The sequence below is a fragment of the Simochromis diagramma genome, unplaced genomic scaffold (genome assembly GCF_900408965.1).
Source record: "Simochromis diagramma unplaced genomic scaffold, fSimDia1.1 OVJJ01000150.1, whole genome shotgun sequence".
In the NCBI taxonomy this organism is placed as follows: domain Eukaryota; kingdom Metazoa; phylum Chordata; class Actinopteri; order Cichliformes; family Cichlidae; genus Simochromis; species Simochromis diagramma.
In genome coordinates this window covers 2,999,883-3,017,461 of record NW_024387083.1, presented here as the reverse complement: position 1 = coordinate 3,017,461, position 17,579 = coordinate 2,999,883, and the positions used below count along the sequence as shown (strand labels likewise).

Sequence of the window (17,579 nt, the reverse complement as noted above, 5' to 3'; positions counted from 1 at the left end):
TGTTCAATTGCTGAGGCCCGGGTCAGCACAGATGCCCAGATCTCCCAGTAAGCTACGCACGTTTCCAGAATGCAGTATGGTCACTCAACAAGTAACGCCAGGAACCTGACCTTTGCCCTCATCTTCAGCGTATCCTCTTCCAGGAATCTCCTCTGTAGACTCAGTCCTACAGCAGAGTTTAAAGAGCTCTGTCACAGCCTCACCTACAGGGAACAAAAACAGTTACTGACCTGATATTTTCTTATTCAAACTTTTCATGAAGCACACGCTTCAGCACAGCGAAGCAGGACAACATCTGTGTAACATTTTCTAAATCATGGACGTGGCAACAAAAGAAAAGTCCACTTTACATCACATGTAAAGTGCTTGGGGCTGTCATGAGAGGCGGGGCACACCCTGGACAGGTCGCCAGTCTGTCGCAGGGCAAACACAGCGACAGACATTCACACCGTGGGAAATTTAGAGCCCCAATGAACCTGTCCCCACTAACTGCATGTCTTTGGACTGTGGGAGGAAGTAGGAGGCCCACACAGAGAACAATGAGGAAAAAAGACACTTTATTTGTCCTTGACTATGTTCTTTCTATCGGAAGCTTGATTACATCCGTCTTATCTGCTGCGTATCATTTGATGTAGGGGTGCAACGATACACAAAATTCACGGTTCGGTTCGATACTTTGGTGTCACGGTTCGATATTTTTTCGATACAAAAAAAATGTTCATGCCTTTTTAATTTGTCATTTATTAAAATTATAAATATATATTTTAACTCAAAAGTACAGTTTTTAAATTTAACCCTAACCCTTGTGCGTGTTTTTTATTTTGACAGCGAATGCGCACCTGCGGACCACTTATGTGCAGCCCTGGTTATTTAGCTCGTCATATTGCAGCCACAGAAATTCTTTTGTCCATGAAACCATAAAGCTGCACTTTCTTTTTGCCTTATAGTCTGATTTGTCATAACTTCTCCGTTTTGTGGTAAGCTTTTCTTTGGCTGTCACTTCTTCACCCTGACCTGTCTTATTTGGCTCAGCAGAACTGAAATATATATCTGTCTGTGAAGGTTCTCAGTCATACAGGTCATCGTAGTCAAATATATATGCTGCTGCTTTTACACACGCACTCACATAAGCTCAGCGATTCTCTGCGCGATCAACCTCTCACATGTTTAAGCTGCGGGAGATTTCACTTGTCATGTTTGCATAGTAAGCTAACGATTAATAAGACAATGTCAGAGGAATTGGTGCACAAATTATCATCACTCACAGATCAGTGCTGTCGCTCTCTATACACAGTTCGTGCGATTGCAAAGTGAAAGCAAAAAAACAAGCGCAAATTCAAACGCGATTTCAATGTCACATATTGACAGTGGCTCACCCAATGACATAATTACCCAGCTACATTTCTGAAAGAATGCAAAAGCATTGACATATATTTTTCCTTCCTACAATAGCCCGACGGGCAGGGCAGAGATAGCCCCGGGACGTCGGGCTAGCGATATTGCGAGCCCTGTATCTGATCGAGAAATCACTCATCTTTGGAAAAGAGAGTTTATTACAGAGAAATGGCTCTTTCCAAAATAAAAGCTATACTATACGCTTCTTCTGGGCTATATTCTCAGCAGCATATTAAACATATCAGGTCCCCATAAGGAGAATCATGTGCTAACGGCTGTCTAAATGACTCGGGTAAAGTTTGTAGCATGCGTGCTTGTTGTTTTTGTCTGCTTCCACTTGTCTTTGCACTAGGATGATGTCGGCGTAAATGTGCAGTCATATTCGTTGTGTTCCCACTAGTGCTTTCAGGTTAATCTCGTTGAAATAACCTTAACGCCACAACACGGCAAATCTCCGTTAACGAGCTACCGCCGATCGCCCCGTGCATGGGGCTAGACGGCCAACACGTTAACGAGCTAACTGCGCTAACACACTAGCTCCCACCCATGTAATTGAGCATTGCGTGGCACATCCAACATACTGTTTTACTTTAGTCCATGACTCGCTTACCTTCAGGGTCATACGTCACATGAAGACCAAAATAATTCCAAACGCCAGATCTGAATGAGGGTGGGGGAGGTCCACTTCTGTCTCGCTAGCTTGCCCTGCGCTCTTCCTTCTGACCATGCTGTCTGTGTTGAGCGCTCAGTGAATCTGCGTTCGACTACTCCGCCTAGGCTGCACTCTCGAGCCTAGGCGGAGTAGTCGAACGCAGATTCACTGAGCGCTTAACACAGACAGCATCGTCAGAAGGAAAGTTGATAAAATAAATTACAAATTTTGTATTGTTCGATACATATGCGTACCGAACCGAAAGCACTGTATCGAACGGTTCAATATCGATAAGAATATCGTTGCACCCCTAATTTGATGCATGAATTTTAGCCTCTTGGCTTAGAAATAGCTTCCTCTGTGCTGTTTGGACAAAAAACAAAGCCATAAAAAGTCTTCACACATCACACAACAATGTGTATGTTTGTAATGGATCCAAGTGTATTAGCAACCAGAAAAATACAACATTGTAGTATGCAATACTGATTAACAGAGAGAAAAGTCTTAAAAATCGGAGTGTAAAACCAGCAAACCATTATCTGTCTAATATCAGATCCTTTGAAATAATACAAAAACCTTACAACAGCAAACGATTGTTATAATACTCTTTACAGAGATAGAAGCATATAATAACAGTCTGGTGATGGATGATATGGCAGATAATTTTCCAGGCTATTTGCAGAGGAATTGCACAGAACAACAGCTGACATGACTAGAACGAGCAAGCCTTTTGTCCAGGAATATAGGCCCAGCTGTGCTTGGGCACACAGTGAAGAAACTCCCTTAAAGCAGGAAGAAGCCTTCAGCAGAACAGGCTCGGAGGTAGGGGCAGGGGGCCTGATCTTGCAGAACTAGGACCGGTACAAGGTTAACCTCAGTTTGTAATTGCCCCCGTGGGAATTAAGAAAGAAAGTTAGCGGGCCGTATCCGGTCTTTAGGTCTTTAAAGCATTCCTCAGGTTTAACTCATTGGTGTGGGTTTCGGGCTTCAATTGGACGAATAAGAGCTGGGTGTCGCTCAGTGCGAGCGTGTAAAATGTAATCTGATGTTCTTCTAATGATGGCGCCTAAGGGAAGCATGTATAATTGTAAACAGAATTGGTTCCTAAGCTTGACCTGTGGAACTCCGATGAGATTAAAACAATCAGTGTGTGAAGAGGACTCTCCATTTACTATCGCACAAACTGGAAGTACTATTAGATAGGATAGTGTATGAATGTGGCGTGATATAATAGTGGTATTGTAAAGCGCTTTGGGTTGCCTAGTGAAAGGCTATGATAAATCCCTAATCCATTATTATTTATTATATAGATATGATACAAACCTTCACACATTCACGTGTTATCAGCCCGGAGCGTCTCTGTCACACCTCTGGGAAGTAATGGCTTTTTACGTTTCTAAGAGATTCAAAATACATTTTCTAAAGAAGGAAACGAGGAGCATTATTTGTGGTGCCCAAGCATGTTTTGGATTGTGAGTCCGAGACTACATGCAGAATTACTTGCTAAACGCTGGCATCTGCACCAAAGCATCGACCGCCTGAAACTTTCCTGGAGTATTAGCAGGAAAATGAAACTAGGCTCTGGTTTAATAGGTTGGAAAATGTCTGAGTATCCACGACGACGGGAGGAGGTGGGGTAGCTGATTGAGGTTCTCTCTCGAAAGTGCTAGAAAACTCTCCTCGTGAGTCGCTTACTAGGGTCTGCTCTGGCTGTCCTCTAGAACTCAGAACGTGTCCTTCAGGTATAAGGCGTTCCGAATTAGCGACGATCCACAAGAAGACCGTTAATTAATCGTTGAACTCTCTTTTAGCGATAATATAATGTTGCAACTGAGGTCGTCCAGGGGATACAACAGCAACACAACTGACAGAAGTCTTTAGCTTTCTAAAACCAAATCAGAATGTGCCTGCTACCAGATGTGACAGTCTGAAGGACGAATATCTAGACTTTTGCGTATCCTGGAATAATTATCAATTTAGTGTGTAGATATAACAATAAAGAGTGTGGCTTTATACTGATTTATCTGATCATCTCTGAGAAACTTGACTAGAAGAAATTCCCGTCGGGGGGAAACTTTCCCATGCTCCTTCACCAGTGAGGGTTGGGTTACTATTAAGAGTAAACAAACTAAATCACATTACGCTGCATTTTAACACGAGGTCATGTTTACACGGCCACTAGCCAGCGGCAGCCTGACCCTGGAAAATATGCGCGTGTCATCTCTGATACTATAAGAGCTCGGAAAAACTGGGCCCAAACCCTGATGGCGTGCCAAGGCGCTGCAGGTGCAGAACACATCTTGAGCCCTACATCTCTGGAGGGTCTCAGGCATTGGGCTTTTTTCTGCAGGCTCATGGGCTGCCTTCACTGAACCGACCACATAAACTCATCTGTGGCGCCAAAGTACACATGGTGACGACGTCCTTCTACCCCTCACGATCAAGCTGGACACTGTCCAGTTCTGCGGTTCCAGTGCAGGCTCTATCACAAGTGGTGCCCCAAATCTTTTGCATCACAGCGTGATACAGAACGTGGTTGGGGCGAGCTTGGGTTCGGGCTTTCGTCTCAGTGGGCCGAGAAAAAAGCGGGGTTGATTTGTGGATGTAGATGACTGTGTCGATGCAATCAGTATACATCACTTCAGCTCAGGACTGAGCGGTCTAGACGCCAGCGTGTATCATAGCAAGTCGTCACTTTGCGCCCTCCGCCTCGTTTCCCCCAGCCGGGGCGCGCCCCGTGCTGCACATCCCCACACAGTCCTCACGTTTCACAGTCAGTGATTGTAAAGAGTTCCTCTGCAGTGGCTCTGCCAGGAGCCGTCTGCAGAGAAGTCACCTTTGTGCACTATCAGTGGCTGTCATCGCACCTGCAGAGGAAGCAGCCTACACATGCACCTTATCATTAAGCACTCGATAGGCAACTTTACAGGAGCAGAGCACAGACGCAGTTTTAGCCACTGTTGAGCACGACGGTTTAGAAGTGTGTGTCTGAAAAAGCCCTCTGACTTGCTTTGTGCTCTGGATGTTTGGCGTCTGGCTTGTTAAGCTTTAAACTGTCACAAACTGCACTTTAAGACAGACACGCTGCGGCCTCTCCTCATACACCCACCGCTGGCAGGTATGCTCATTTTATCTTCTTTGGAAACATATTTGGTGAGGCTTCATCCTCTGCTTTGTGTTTGTGTGCGAGCCCCGTCAAAAGCCTGTGCATTATGCGGGCAGCGTCCAAGATTTCTACTTTTTTATTCATGCAGCTCGTTTTTTTTTTCTCCATTAAATCTCTCGGGTTGCATTTTTAGTACTTATTTAATATCTTTAGTTTTTTGTATTTCGGTCTTACTGTAATTTACCTGCTGTGGGCTCAGAGTTATTTTTCCCTGATTTATTTCATATAAATGTGTTTTTTCAACCAAACGGTGAGGACTTACTCTTTCCTTCAGAATAGTTGCATGAAGTATACAGGGCAGGAGGTGACGGCCAGGTCTGCAGTTTCTGCATCGCCATGTAGTGCAGAACTAAAGACAAACCCCAAAAAGTTTAGTTTGCCTGGCTCCTGTTTTCCTTTGCTCTTTCAGATCAACGAATATTTTTGCACAGCCAACGGCTGCCTCGAAGAAGACCCAGATGACGGTGACCTTTCTCTATGATGGTTATTCACAAGAGGGACCAGTCATAACCCAGATTTTAAATCTGCATAAGACTATCAGTGAGCATTATTTTTAACTTCTCTTTTTGGATAAACAATGTCTTTTACAGACAGGCAACATTTTCAGAGATGGTGCAAACTGGAGCTCGAGCTCTGCTTTCATGTGCAGGAAGAACATGCAAACGCTTGGCAGGGACCTGCCGGGCGTCCAAATCCAGGACCCTCTTGGAGTGAGGAAACAACTAACCCAGTTACTGTTTGTCCTTTTCCCAAAAGCCGACGGATCATTAATAGAAGCTGGTTTAAAGTTGTTCTTCATTTAACACCATCACACACACAGAGAGCTGCTGTGTGTCAGTTTAAACATCGTGTGTGACAGCATCAGAATCCTTTTTCATCAACATGTGAAAATGCTTCAACGTGTCTGTGAGCACAGATCTGTGTTAAACTGACTTCTCCAACATACATGAGCCAAAACGGCCCATGGCAAAGCGATCCTGAAAATCAGCAGAAACATTCATGAAAACACTTTGTGATCCACTTAGTAAACCGTTTGGCTTAAAACACGCATGTGGCAAAACGAACGACCTGCTTCAGACCTTCTCGGCCTCCTTGGTGTCATCAAAAAGTCTTTTTGGCGTCGTGCAGGTGTGACCCTGGCAGTCTCCCAAGCCTCCACCCACATGTGCCGGGGATCTTCACCTGGGACTGAGTGTCCCCGTCACCATCGTGTTGCCCTTCTCATCGACCACTTCCTCTTCTACGTAATCCCGAGGTGAATACCAGCGACAAAATCCTCCAGGACAAGCCGGGTTGGCTGCCTGTGGACAGAGACACAAACTCGTACTTTAATGAATAATGTGTAAAATATTCACTGAACACTCATACTGGCACTGACGTCACGGCCCACTCACGCACATCTCAACACCCGCTGTCATCATATCATTTAGGCATCAAAAACATTTCCTTCTGTTCAGGACTGGAAGTAAATACGTGTGATCTGGCACAAAATGTTTTACTTTTTTGTGTAAGAGTAAATCTGAAAATCATGAATAACAAATCAATTGTATTTTAGATATAAACCAGTTCAGACTGAATAAAAGCTCGCCACACTGGATCAGAAACATAGAGACATGGTGGGAATAACCAACACTGTAGATTCAGGGCAGCTGCAGCAATGACTTACACTGTGTGCTGGTCATTATCACTGCATTACTGCTCAGATCTGCAGGTCTCTGCAAAGACAAGGTTCAAAACTAACAGCCTCTGAGCAGAATCATGATTTATAAAACTGCAATGAGCTGTTTGAAAACTGACGACCACGTGATCGTCTGGTGATCAGAGGTTTCTGCACTCACGTAGCTTCTCCCAGCATGACTGCATCCATCATGCCACACGTGTCAGTGACAGAGTCACAGCTTTCCACAGCGTAGGCTGATCACAGTCTCTATTCACACTAGTTTACTTGTAAAAGCCTACATGACATTTTTTTATTAATTCATCATAACTGCACAGAGAAGACGTCGTTTTCTTTAGAGCTAACATATTATTAAAGTTCTTCATGACTGGGCCCAGTGTCCTCTTTATGGTCACCCTACCACAGCGGTACTCTCTGTGACTACTGTGTGTGTGTGTGACGCACAGTTTATGTTCCAGCAGGCAGTTCACACACACACACAAAACATCCTGAACAGTAAAACTAGCAGACATGTAGCAACTCGAGGGCACACTGACGCAATGTGTGTATAAGAATTTCTTTTACTTAGTGAGGGCGGGTTCACCCTGGACAGGTCGCCAGTGCGGCAGGGCGAACACAGAGAACAGACAAACATTTAACCCAGGGGTGGGCAACTCCACCAATGAATGATGAGTGTAAGCAGGTAAGAATGTATGTAAGCTCTGCTCCAGTGTAATGCATAGGTACAAACAATACGCTTTAACTTTAATATAGTTTGGTCACTTAATTCAATTCAATAAAACTTTATTGATCCTGAAGGCTGACCCCGATGGAAATTGGGTTAAGGCTGCCGACCTTTGCCAGCGCCATCTTACCCTTCTGACCATACATACATGACGCAAACATCACATGGGGAAGACAGGTCAGAGAGGTATAACAATGGAAAATGCACCACATGAGGAAAGATAAGGAGAAAAAAATAACTCCCCCCAGACTGAGCTCCAACAGGGAGATCAGTTTGAGAACAGAAAAAAACACCTCTGCACATGAAAAAACTCTTAATACACGAAAGAAACACATGACAAGCAACAGGGATGGGTAAAGGGTGAGAGACAGCCAGTGTAGACAGTACATCCGGGCCTGCATGCGCTGGTCTCCTTGATCCACCGTCAGCATCGGAGGGGAATAAGCGTCGAAGGCGTTTGGAGGGGGGAGGAGTGTATATCTGCATGTGTATATATGTCTGTGTAAGTGTGCGTGTCCAGAGTTCAGCTGAGACAGTGTCCTCCTCCCTGCCAGGCTAAGTAAACAGTCTTCCAGCCAACCCAGGTGGCCTTGCATGGAGTGGGAAGAACAGTCTAAACACAGTCGTTATCAGGGAGTTGTTGTTCGGCCCCAGCCTTGAGCCCACGGCTGGGGCCGAAGGGGTCTCCGCATAAGTGATGGAGGTTTTTACTTTAGTGCGAACAGCTCATATGAATTTCAAAGCTGTTCTAACACTCCGACACTGGTCTCTCAATCTCCCGTTGGAGAGCCGTGAGCTTCTCCATGATGTTATCAAACTTGCGCTCCGTGATGTTGTCATTCTTGTGCTCAGAGAGCCGATTCTGAGAACTCAAAGACACGACGTCGTAGTCTCACTCCAAGCGCTTTATTTGTTACGCCATTTTTCTCCACACCAACAACAACCCTTCGCGGGCAACAGTACTCTCGCAGTATAACAGAAAATAACAAGTTAACAACGACCGCAGTGAGCTTCTCCAAGATGTGATCCAATTTGCACTCAGAAGTCTTATTCTGAGTATTCACAGCAGCCGTAAGCCTCTCCAAGATCTTATCCATGCTGCGTTCAATGAGCCCATTTTGAGAAACTCACGCCTCTTCCCATCGTTTGAATCCCAGGGGGCAGCCTTGTGGGGGTTTGAACAGCCGGTTCCGCTTTCTTAATTCTTCGATAAGTCAGGGCCAAGCCAGCTCCGATCAGCCAGAACCCTGTTACCATGGTTCCGAATAGGTAGATATCTTCAGCACTCAGGCTCACCCGAGCCCAGACTTCTCGTTGAGAAAGGGTGTCAATTGCATTCAGGGACCAGTTGATCCAATCCATAATTCCTCTTTTAGGTTTTAGAGAACAGACTGTGAGAGAATGTTCCAGGGAAAGTAATACAAAAAACACGAGACTAGACAAGGACATAAGAGGCTAAGCAGGGAAGCTAAGGGAGAGGAGAAAAGTGCGACTGCCTTTGTTAAGAGCAAAACTCTCTGAATGCTGTAAACACACCGTGTTTGGGTGGCTTCATCCCAAAAACACCACAGCAACACTGAAGTCTGGAGGTGGGAGCATTATGATTTTGATGTTCCAAAAAAATGTGTGATTGCTTAGAAAGTTATGCATAAAAACTTTATAACAAGCTGCAAAAGGGACTGAGCCATTAAATCTAACTCCAGGAAGGATGAATGGAGACATTGTTGATTAAAATCTGCTGCCATCTACCAGGATGATGAAGATGAAACAAGGATGGATGTTTCAGCAAGACCATGATCACAAACACAGCCAATGGAAACTGTTGGTTTCAGAGGAATCAAGTAAAGCTGCTGGAACGGCCCAGCCAATCACCTGAGCTGAATCTGTGGGAAGGATCCACGGAGCATTCGGGATTTAAAGACTGTTTGTGTGGTGAGTGGGTCAAAGTCATGAGCAATGATGGGACTGGTTTCTCCATACAGAAGCTGCCATGAACTGTCATCACCAACATTTGTATAAAGTAATAAATAAATGTCTGTGTGTTTAATGTCCCTGTGTTACCGACATCTGGTGATAATTTCACATCAAAGCACCTTTAGAAATATATTTGCTTAGAGAACTGCTGACGTGTTCAATACTTATTTTACCTGCTATAAAATGAAAATGTTAATATGTGTGACATCTTTAAAATCAAAGCAGCACGAGCCTGTGAGGTACCCACCCACAAATAAGATGGTTATTTTCACACCGGTAACGCAACTCAAGGACAAACTCCTGCCAGAGGTGTCCAACAGCCCGCAGCCCACCGTAGTAATAGTTGACCAGACACACACACAGAGCCAGACGGTAGGTCAGACTGTCACTGGGGGCTGACTTCAGCTGGTGGAAAAGGTTCTACAACGAGGGAAAAGACCAGCATGAAATCAAACAGCAGGACACCAAATTTAATACATTCTAATAAAAATCCTGACAAAGTACTGACAGCACTGAGCCTGTCTTCACTCTGAAACTTATATTGGACCTGACCTGAGTGTAACCTTGAGTGTGCGAGTGGTGTGAAGAGGCAAACATACATAATCAGAGGTTTTTCTCTTGCTCCGATGTCCCACTGGAGTTGGACAGCTGAGTGTTATTCTTACAGTCAGACTTCTCCACAGCAGCATCTGGAAAACAGATACTGAGACACAAACACAAATAAATAAGTCGGTCATTTAGAAACTGTTACAGGAAAAATGATCTAGTTTTCTTTACCTTCTTTTAATGTACAAAGATGCCCTTGGTCCCCTTTGTCTATGGTAGATTAGTTTAGAATTACCTTTTAGACTTTCTCAGCAAAGCAATATGTTTTGGGACATATTGTTTTGATTGTTTTATCTCTCCCAGCTCTCTGCTGACAGACTAGCGCCACATAGGAGTTGTTTATTATATCTGTTTATATTTTCTTATCCGTGTTCTCACTGTCTCTCCTAAAAAAGTGCCAAGCCTCTGTTCATGGTTGTGAGTTTGTTCTTAACAGCTTACCCAGTGCGCACGTTAAAGCATAAAAAAGTAACTTGTCTCATGTTGTGTCTTTATTTCTCCTGGGTTTTTGCAGAGCTTTCCCCCAACATTCTTGGTCCTTCTGAGCGGAGCACCTCCATGTGTCCCTCTCCGTGACCAGTCCGTTGCACGACTGTCGACAGCTCACACCCAGGTGTGTGATAAAAGACAAGAGCGTTAAATTCGGGTCTTGGCCAACGTCTTAGAAAGCGACCCACGGTGGTGGGCCCGATCGAGGTGGACCAGACCCGGCGACACTGACCAGGTAGATACAGACCCACTGACAGAATCTTGCGTAAAAGCGTATTTAAATCAGGGAATTTGAAATAGCGGAAGTAGCTCGTCGACTGGTAGCTTGGAGCTCGTCAACTGGAAGCTCCCCACCTCTGTGGGTTAGGTTGGAGCTCTGGGTAGTCCCCCAGCTGGGTCTAGACAGGGTCTAGGGAAAAGTAGCTCGTCTACAGAAAGACTGGCAGCTCCCCTTATGATAAGGGTTCCGGTCGCGCGAATAGGTGTGAATGTGAGTGTGTATTGTTTTAATTACGGAGCAGAGCTGACTTTTCACGGTCCAATAAGAGACTGAGCTGCTCCTACGGTGTTTTCTTTTACTGCTATTCACTGACGTGCTGGTGAGTTGAGAGAACGGTCGAGTTCCGTCTCGTAAAGTTCACACCGCTTTCGGAACAAGTCCGAAGTCGAAGGGTGTGTGAGCAACCACTCTCGTCTCTAATACCAGCGAAGGTGATAGCAGCTGTATCGTGTACACATTACTTAAACAAAAATAAGTAATACACAAATAAGATGGGTATCAAGCAAGTGAAATTAAAACTCACTTCTGCTGACGAGCAGTGGTGAGAAAAGAAAAGTCCAGGCGCCGGACAAAAACAGTGTCTGTAAATTGAGAGATTTAAGAAACAAAATATAAACAGTCAGAAGAACAGAACACAACTGCCAGTTTAGTAAAACCAGAAGACGAGACACGTGTGCAGTCCCCACAATCCTTTAGTAAACCATCACTCATTCCTGCAGCCGCATCTGCAGCAACACCCATATCAGGAAGAACATAATAATCCCTTATTAAGTGAAAACTGGAGATCACAGTAGTTTGAAGTAGTTTAAAAGGGTTGAAAACAGACCCCACTGAGTAGATATATAAAAAAAAGTACGAAAAAAAGATAAACAAAGGGAAAATTACAGTAGAAATTACTTTAGAGTATTTGAATTAATAATAGCAAGGATAACAACCTGTAAAGTGATATATCAATGAAACACAGTTGGCATATGACCATGCCCACAATGTATAAAATGGATATAAGCAAATAATTCACACGAAAATATTTTAATAACATAAATAAAGTAATAAGGCTGTGTCACTGTTCAGCAGCAGTGATGTGTAAAAGGTAACTGTCTCCACCTTGGGAAAGGATGATACTGCAGTTCACTGAGCCCGGTGATGTGAACAAAATAAATATAAAATAAAATATTATAAATAGAACTGCTGGTCCGCCATGGACCAGAGAGAACAAATGTGACCGCAGATTGATGGAATTCTAAATTATGCGTATTGCTGAAAAAGATACCTAACTATCAAATTGGCTCGAGTAGTATAGTGGTACACACTAAAAAATATATAATATGCTATTGCTGTAATAAGACAAAGATGATAATATTAACAAGACATAATATTATATGAAGAGGCACCTTAGTCGGTATGATGTAGGTGGATAATTGTTAAACAGTAGTCGCTGCATCAAGCTTAAGGTTTGCTGAAACTCAGTGTAATGACATGTGAGATGAAGACAATACAGAGAATAACTAAACTAATGAAGTGCATAGAGGCACTTGACCAGCTGAACCTACATTCTAGAATGACACATTGCTGAGATATAGAGCACACCTATAATAACAACCAATAAGCAAAACCCTGTAGACAACAGCTAAAACTACAGGATTGAGAAGCTGAATTAAATATGTAGACACTGCTAAGCTGATGAGCAGTTACAATTTCTTTTATTTTTATTTATTTGTTTCTTTTAGAGCAGAAGCTGCATGCTATTAAAAGCCAACATATGCAGACTTCTGCCTTGTTCGGGTGGCAGCATTTTTCTTTTGTGTCCTGACATGTTTTGTTTTTGTTTTTGTTGATTATTTTGTTGGTTTGTGAAACAAATTTAAACGAACTTGTGACAATACTTGACACATAGTGATAGGCAATGATTGAAAATGCGGTTTTGAGCTGTGAACTATGAGCTGTGAGCAATGCAAAGTTAAATATATATATGTATAAATGGGAAACAACCCTAATTTCAAAGTTTGAAATGTGTGAGATCCATGATTTGTTTGAAAAACTAGAAATTATTTAAAACTGCCTTAAGTGAAAATGTAGTGTTGCATCTATTCTCCCAAACCAAGACAAAAAAGAAGAGCATTCTGTAACTTAAAAAATAGGCTGACGTGTTGACATAGACTAAAACACTAATCCGCAGGTGGCTATCAGGAACAGAGAGGGCGAGCAAGTCACAAACACCAAGGCTGCAGACAGCCACGCAGAAACAGCAGATAACATAGAGACAACGCCTGCTAGAACCGTGGAGAGGAAGGTCACTTCACACGAGATTGTAGGAGTAGGCCACAGAGAAAATATGCAAAACAGTTTTGAGGCAGCCACTAGAACTTATTTGACCTTACAGCACAGCGCGAAATTGGTAGGTTACGCAGTGACCACAGATAGTAGAATAATAGAAGCAAAACCACTTTCTTCTCATATTCTGCACAGAGCGCTGAGCTGATAGCTGTGATTCGCGCAGTTGAAATACACAAAGATAAACTAATAAACATTTATACAGACAGCCAGTATGTTTTCTCTGCTGTGCATCATTTTGCAAAGCTCTGGCAAAACGAGGAATGATTACATCAACCGGAAAACCAGTTCAGCATGCAGCCTTTTACAACGCCTACTGACTGTAATAAATTTACCACAAACACTCGCATTGTGTAAATGTGCAGCAACACAAAACTGATGGCTCTTTCAACTACAGGCAACAATTTTGCTGACAGAGCAGCAAAACAGGCGGCCAAAAGACAAACATCAACATTGATGGCAGTAAACACACATCAGATTCCACTGGATGTGTTGCAAAATGAACAAAAAGAGCAGAGCACAGCAGAGCAGGCAAAATGGCTAAAACACGGTGCAGTTCTAACAAACGACTTAATGCGTGTTATGGCAAGCCAGTGTTGCCAAAATCGCTCCACAAGATGGCGGCATTAGTGACTCATGGCTGTACGCATTTGTCATCGGGGGGAATGACCTGTATTGTCAACTCTCATTTTACACTGTAAATTTTAAACTCAGCAAAACAATTTGTCAGAACGTGCATGACGTGTCAAAATATAATCTCAGGGAAACCTGAGACCAAAAAGAGGCCGTTTTCCCACTCCACCTCATCCTTTTCACACAATTCATAGGATTTTATTGAGCTAAGCGAATGTCAAGGGTCGAAATACGCCCTAGTGGTTATAGACATGTCTCAAAATGGCCGGAAATCTATCCGATGGAAAAGGCAGATACAATTTCAGTAGCAAAGTGCCTGTGCAGTCACTTCATACCCTACATATGGAATCCCAGCTTGATACGAAGACAACGGCACTCATTTTGTAAATGATGTCATCACTAAGGCCTCTGAAGCACTCGGTTCAGCATAAAACACCATGGTGCAATCACCCTCAGGCGCAGACCTTGTAGAGAGAACTAACGGCACAATAACAAAGGCTCAGGAAAGCATGGCAAAAACAGGAAGGCCGTGACCTGAATGTTTGGGTTTAGTGAAATGTGGTGCGCTTAACGCAAGGCTCCCATAAACTAACTCCATTTGAAATCATTCATGGTAGGCCGTTCCCACTGCCCATCACCAGTCAACAATAGACAAATCAATCAGAGAAAACACATTAGCAGAATGGATGTCTAAGCTGTTGTAAAAAACAAAGAGATCATTGTACATAATCAACAACCTGATGATGTTTCCCCAGTGTCTTGCAGATTACAGCCCGGTGACTGGGTTCTGATCAAGGTGCTCCAAAGGAAAACTGGAGCGCACCCAGGTGGGAGGGACCACATCAGGTTCTCCTACACGACCCACCGCTTGCAAAATTGCGGAACGACCATCCGGATCCATCAGAGTCACTGCAGGCGAGTAAGTGAAGCATCTAAACTCAGCCGACACAGGCTCGCCCGATCGTTGTGATCTCGCCCGGTGGAGGGAACAGCCTTTCTGGGCGGGGGGGAACTCACGACAGGAGGGTGTGTCCTGTTGTCATGAGGGGTGGGCTCCTAATCCTGCAGCGGCCCTGACCCTGGCCGGGCTCCTCATCTTTGCTTCCGTGAGGGACAACAAGTCACGCTATATGAAGAAAAGGCAGACACTGTAGACAAAGGAAAGCACACCCAGTTTCCCCCATGGTTACGCCACATTCGGGTGGCAGCTTATGAACACTACAGCTCACTTGAATAATAAAACTGACTGCTATGCATGTACCCATATGCCCCTATCCTCACAGACGTCTGGCCTGTGGCCGTACAGCATACCTGAAGATCACAGTTGGTGCCTGTTGGGCCTGGCAACACATCCAGGCTACGGTACTCTTTGGTCCAAGGCCAACTACAGCATCCCAGCAAAAGCAACCTGGAGGTCATCATCACCCACAAATGTGAACTGTTCCGGACAGACCTACCTACTGACCTGGCCCCAAGTCTCAGACCCACTGCCTGAGGTAATTCTACTGAACAAGCTGAACGCAGCGCAACTGCCAGTATGTGTGATGAACAACGGATCGCGCGGCAGTGGGGGAGCTGCCTACTCACCTATGTAAATACATATACACTTTCTGCCCACCGAGGAACGAGAGGAAGTGTAGACCTGTTCAACCAACGAAACCTGTGCCAGTAACACGACGCTGATGAGCCTCAACTGTCGCTCCAACTACAGCTACCGAATGCCACTACAAACAAAGACCCAGTACCAGACGGATGTGCACGGACGGCACCCAGCAGTAGAGGAACCAGAGTTTTGGCTGACTGGTACTTCCTAGGTGCAATAAGGCTTATCTGTCACTCCCTGAAGGTTGGGGGGGTCTGTGCGCCCTGGTGCAATTATCAGATCACGTCTTCTCATGCAAAGTGTTGCACATCACCCCAGGAGCCGACAGAGACGTGAAGTGGACATCGCCTCACCCAGTTCTTTCGGCATCTCAGTGGACACTGGAGTGCCGGGAGAGTTTCGCATCTGAGGAGGAGTGAAGTTCTTACAGAGCTTTATCCCCGCATTGGAGTTGCCGAGGTGCGGGATCATGTGGAGATCAACCGATATGCTCTGCTACGACACATCAACTTAACTAAGACCCTGGGAACGGCCTTAGCAGGAGAACAGAAGGCCATCAGAATGATGGTGCTGCAGAACAGACTGACACTAGACCGCTGCAACAGCATCACAAGGAGGAGTTGTAAGCTGATCGGGGAGACATGTTGCACTTTTATCCCTGATGGATACGAAGCTGGAGGAGACATTTTATGAAGCTTTGCAGAATTTGACCGTTCTGCAACAATAGTCACTGACCACACACCTGGAGCAGCTACAGCACAAGGCTGGCTGGACTGGCTGTTCGGCGGTTCATGGTTGGCTGCTGTAGCAAAGCCGTTTGTCCTTGTAGGTCTCATCATGATAGCACTGCTCTATTAGTGTTGTGTGTGTTGCCATGTCTAAGAGTAATGATTTCAAAGATGATAACAACTACAATGACTGCTTATGTTGCCGTGCCTCAAGAAGACAGCATCCCGTTGCAATTCTGTAGAGGAGAACTTGTAATAGCTGCTAATAAATGACGTGGTGATTAAAAATGACTTGTCAAGTGATCATGCACTGATTAACACATTAGTAGCTCAGGCAGTACAACATAAGGTTTTTATCCTTTTATTTTTGTAGTTTTTGTTTTATTGTTTTCTCTTGATTATTCCTCTTGTTATTTCATTACAATACTTTTCTTTGTTCTTTTATTATCTTTTTTATTGTTTTATTTTGTAACCACATGATTTACATTTCTGATATTTGACAATTAGAAATTGCTAAGCGTAACTAATCAGTAACCTTTTCAGACAACTGTTTTGCACATTAAAACAAGTTAAACAGGAGGGAATATGTTACAGGAAAAATGATTCTATGTTTCTTTACCTTCTTTTAAATGTACAAAGATGCCCTTTGTCTATGGTTAGATTAGTTTAGAATTATCCTTTAGACTTTCTCAGCAAGGCATATTTGTTTTGGGACATATTGTTTTGATTGTTTTATCTCTCACAGCTTTCTCCCAGCTCTCTGCTGACGAGACTAGCGCCACATATGGAGTTGTTTATTATATCTGTTTTTATTTTCTTATCCTGTTCTCACTGTCTCTCCTATAAAAGTGCCAAGCCTCTGTTCATGGTGTGAGTTGTTCTTAACAGCTTACCCGTGCGCACGTTAAAGCATAAAAAGTAACTTTGTCTGTCTTTATTTCTCCTGGGTTTTTGCAGAGCTTTCCCCCAACAAAACTCTGTTGTTTTATAGATGTTAGAAGAATTAAACAAGTGCAGCTCACGTAGTCATCACTTCATGATAAAACACAGGATGCTGATCGCTCAGTGGCAAAAGCAGGATGTGACCAGAAGTAGACAATAAAATAAGAACGCTGCCTGATATCCTGTTTAAGATGACGCTCTTGTGCTTTACTGAGCTGCTGTCAGATGGGATCAATATCTGTGCCAGCACTCTAAGACATAAATGCAATTAGGCTGTAGTTTTAGATTCAAGGCTGTCTTAGCTTGAGCTGCTGAGTGTGGACGGGCTCAACAGTAACCAGGAAGGAAAAACTGTTTGTGACAAGAGCAGAGGAGCCA

General features: G+C 44.0%; 1 protein-coding gene and 1 long non-coding RNA gene across 2 annotated transcripts in view; both read right to left on the bottom strand.

Moving 5' to 3' along the window:
* Nucleotides 1–110: 110 nt before the first annotated feature.
* rab3gap1 (RAB3 GTPase activating protein subunit 1) overlaps nucleotides 111–17,579 on the bottom strand; it is a 49,207-nt gene continuing 31,738 nt past the window's right edge. Inside the window, exon 18 of the mRNA XM_040045924.1 lies at nucleotides 111–203. Within this exon, the coding sequence (XP_039901858.1) occupies nucleotides 192–203 (12 nt within the window). The 3' untranslated portion in view covers nucleotides 111–191. The remainder of the gene's footprint in view (nucleotides 204–17,579) is intronic.
* Nucleotides 9,264–17,482, bottom strand: LOC120742549. Its single transcript, XR_005697888.1, has 3 exons — nucleotides 17,282–17,482; nucleotides 10,189–10,278; nucleotides 9,264–10,009 (listed from the first exon to the last, which is right to left on the bottom strand). It is a non-coding gene; the product is annotated as an uncharacterized LOC120742549 (long non-coding RNA).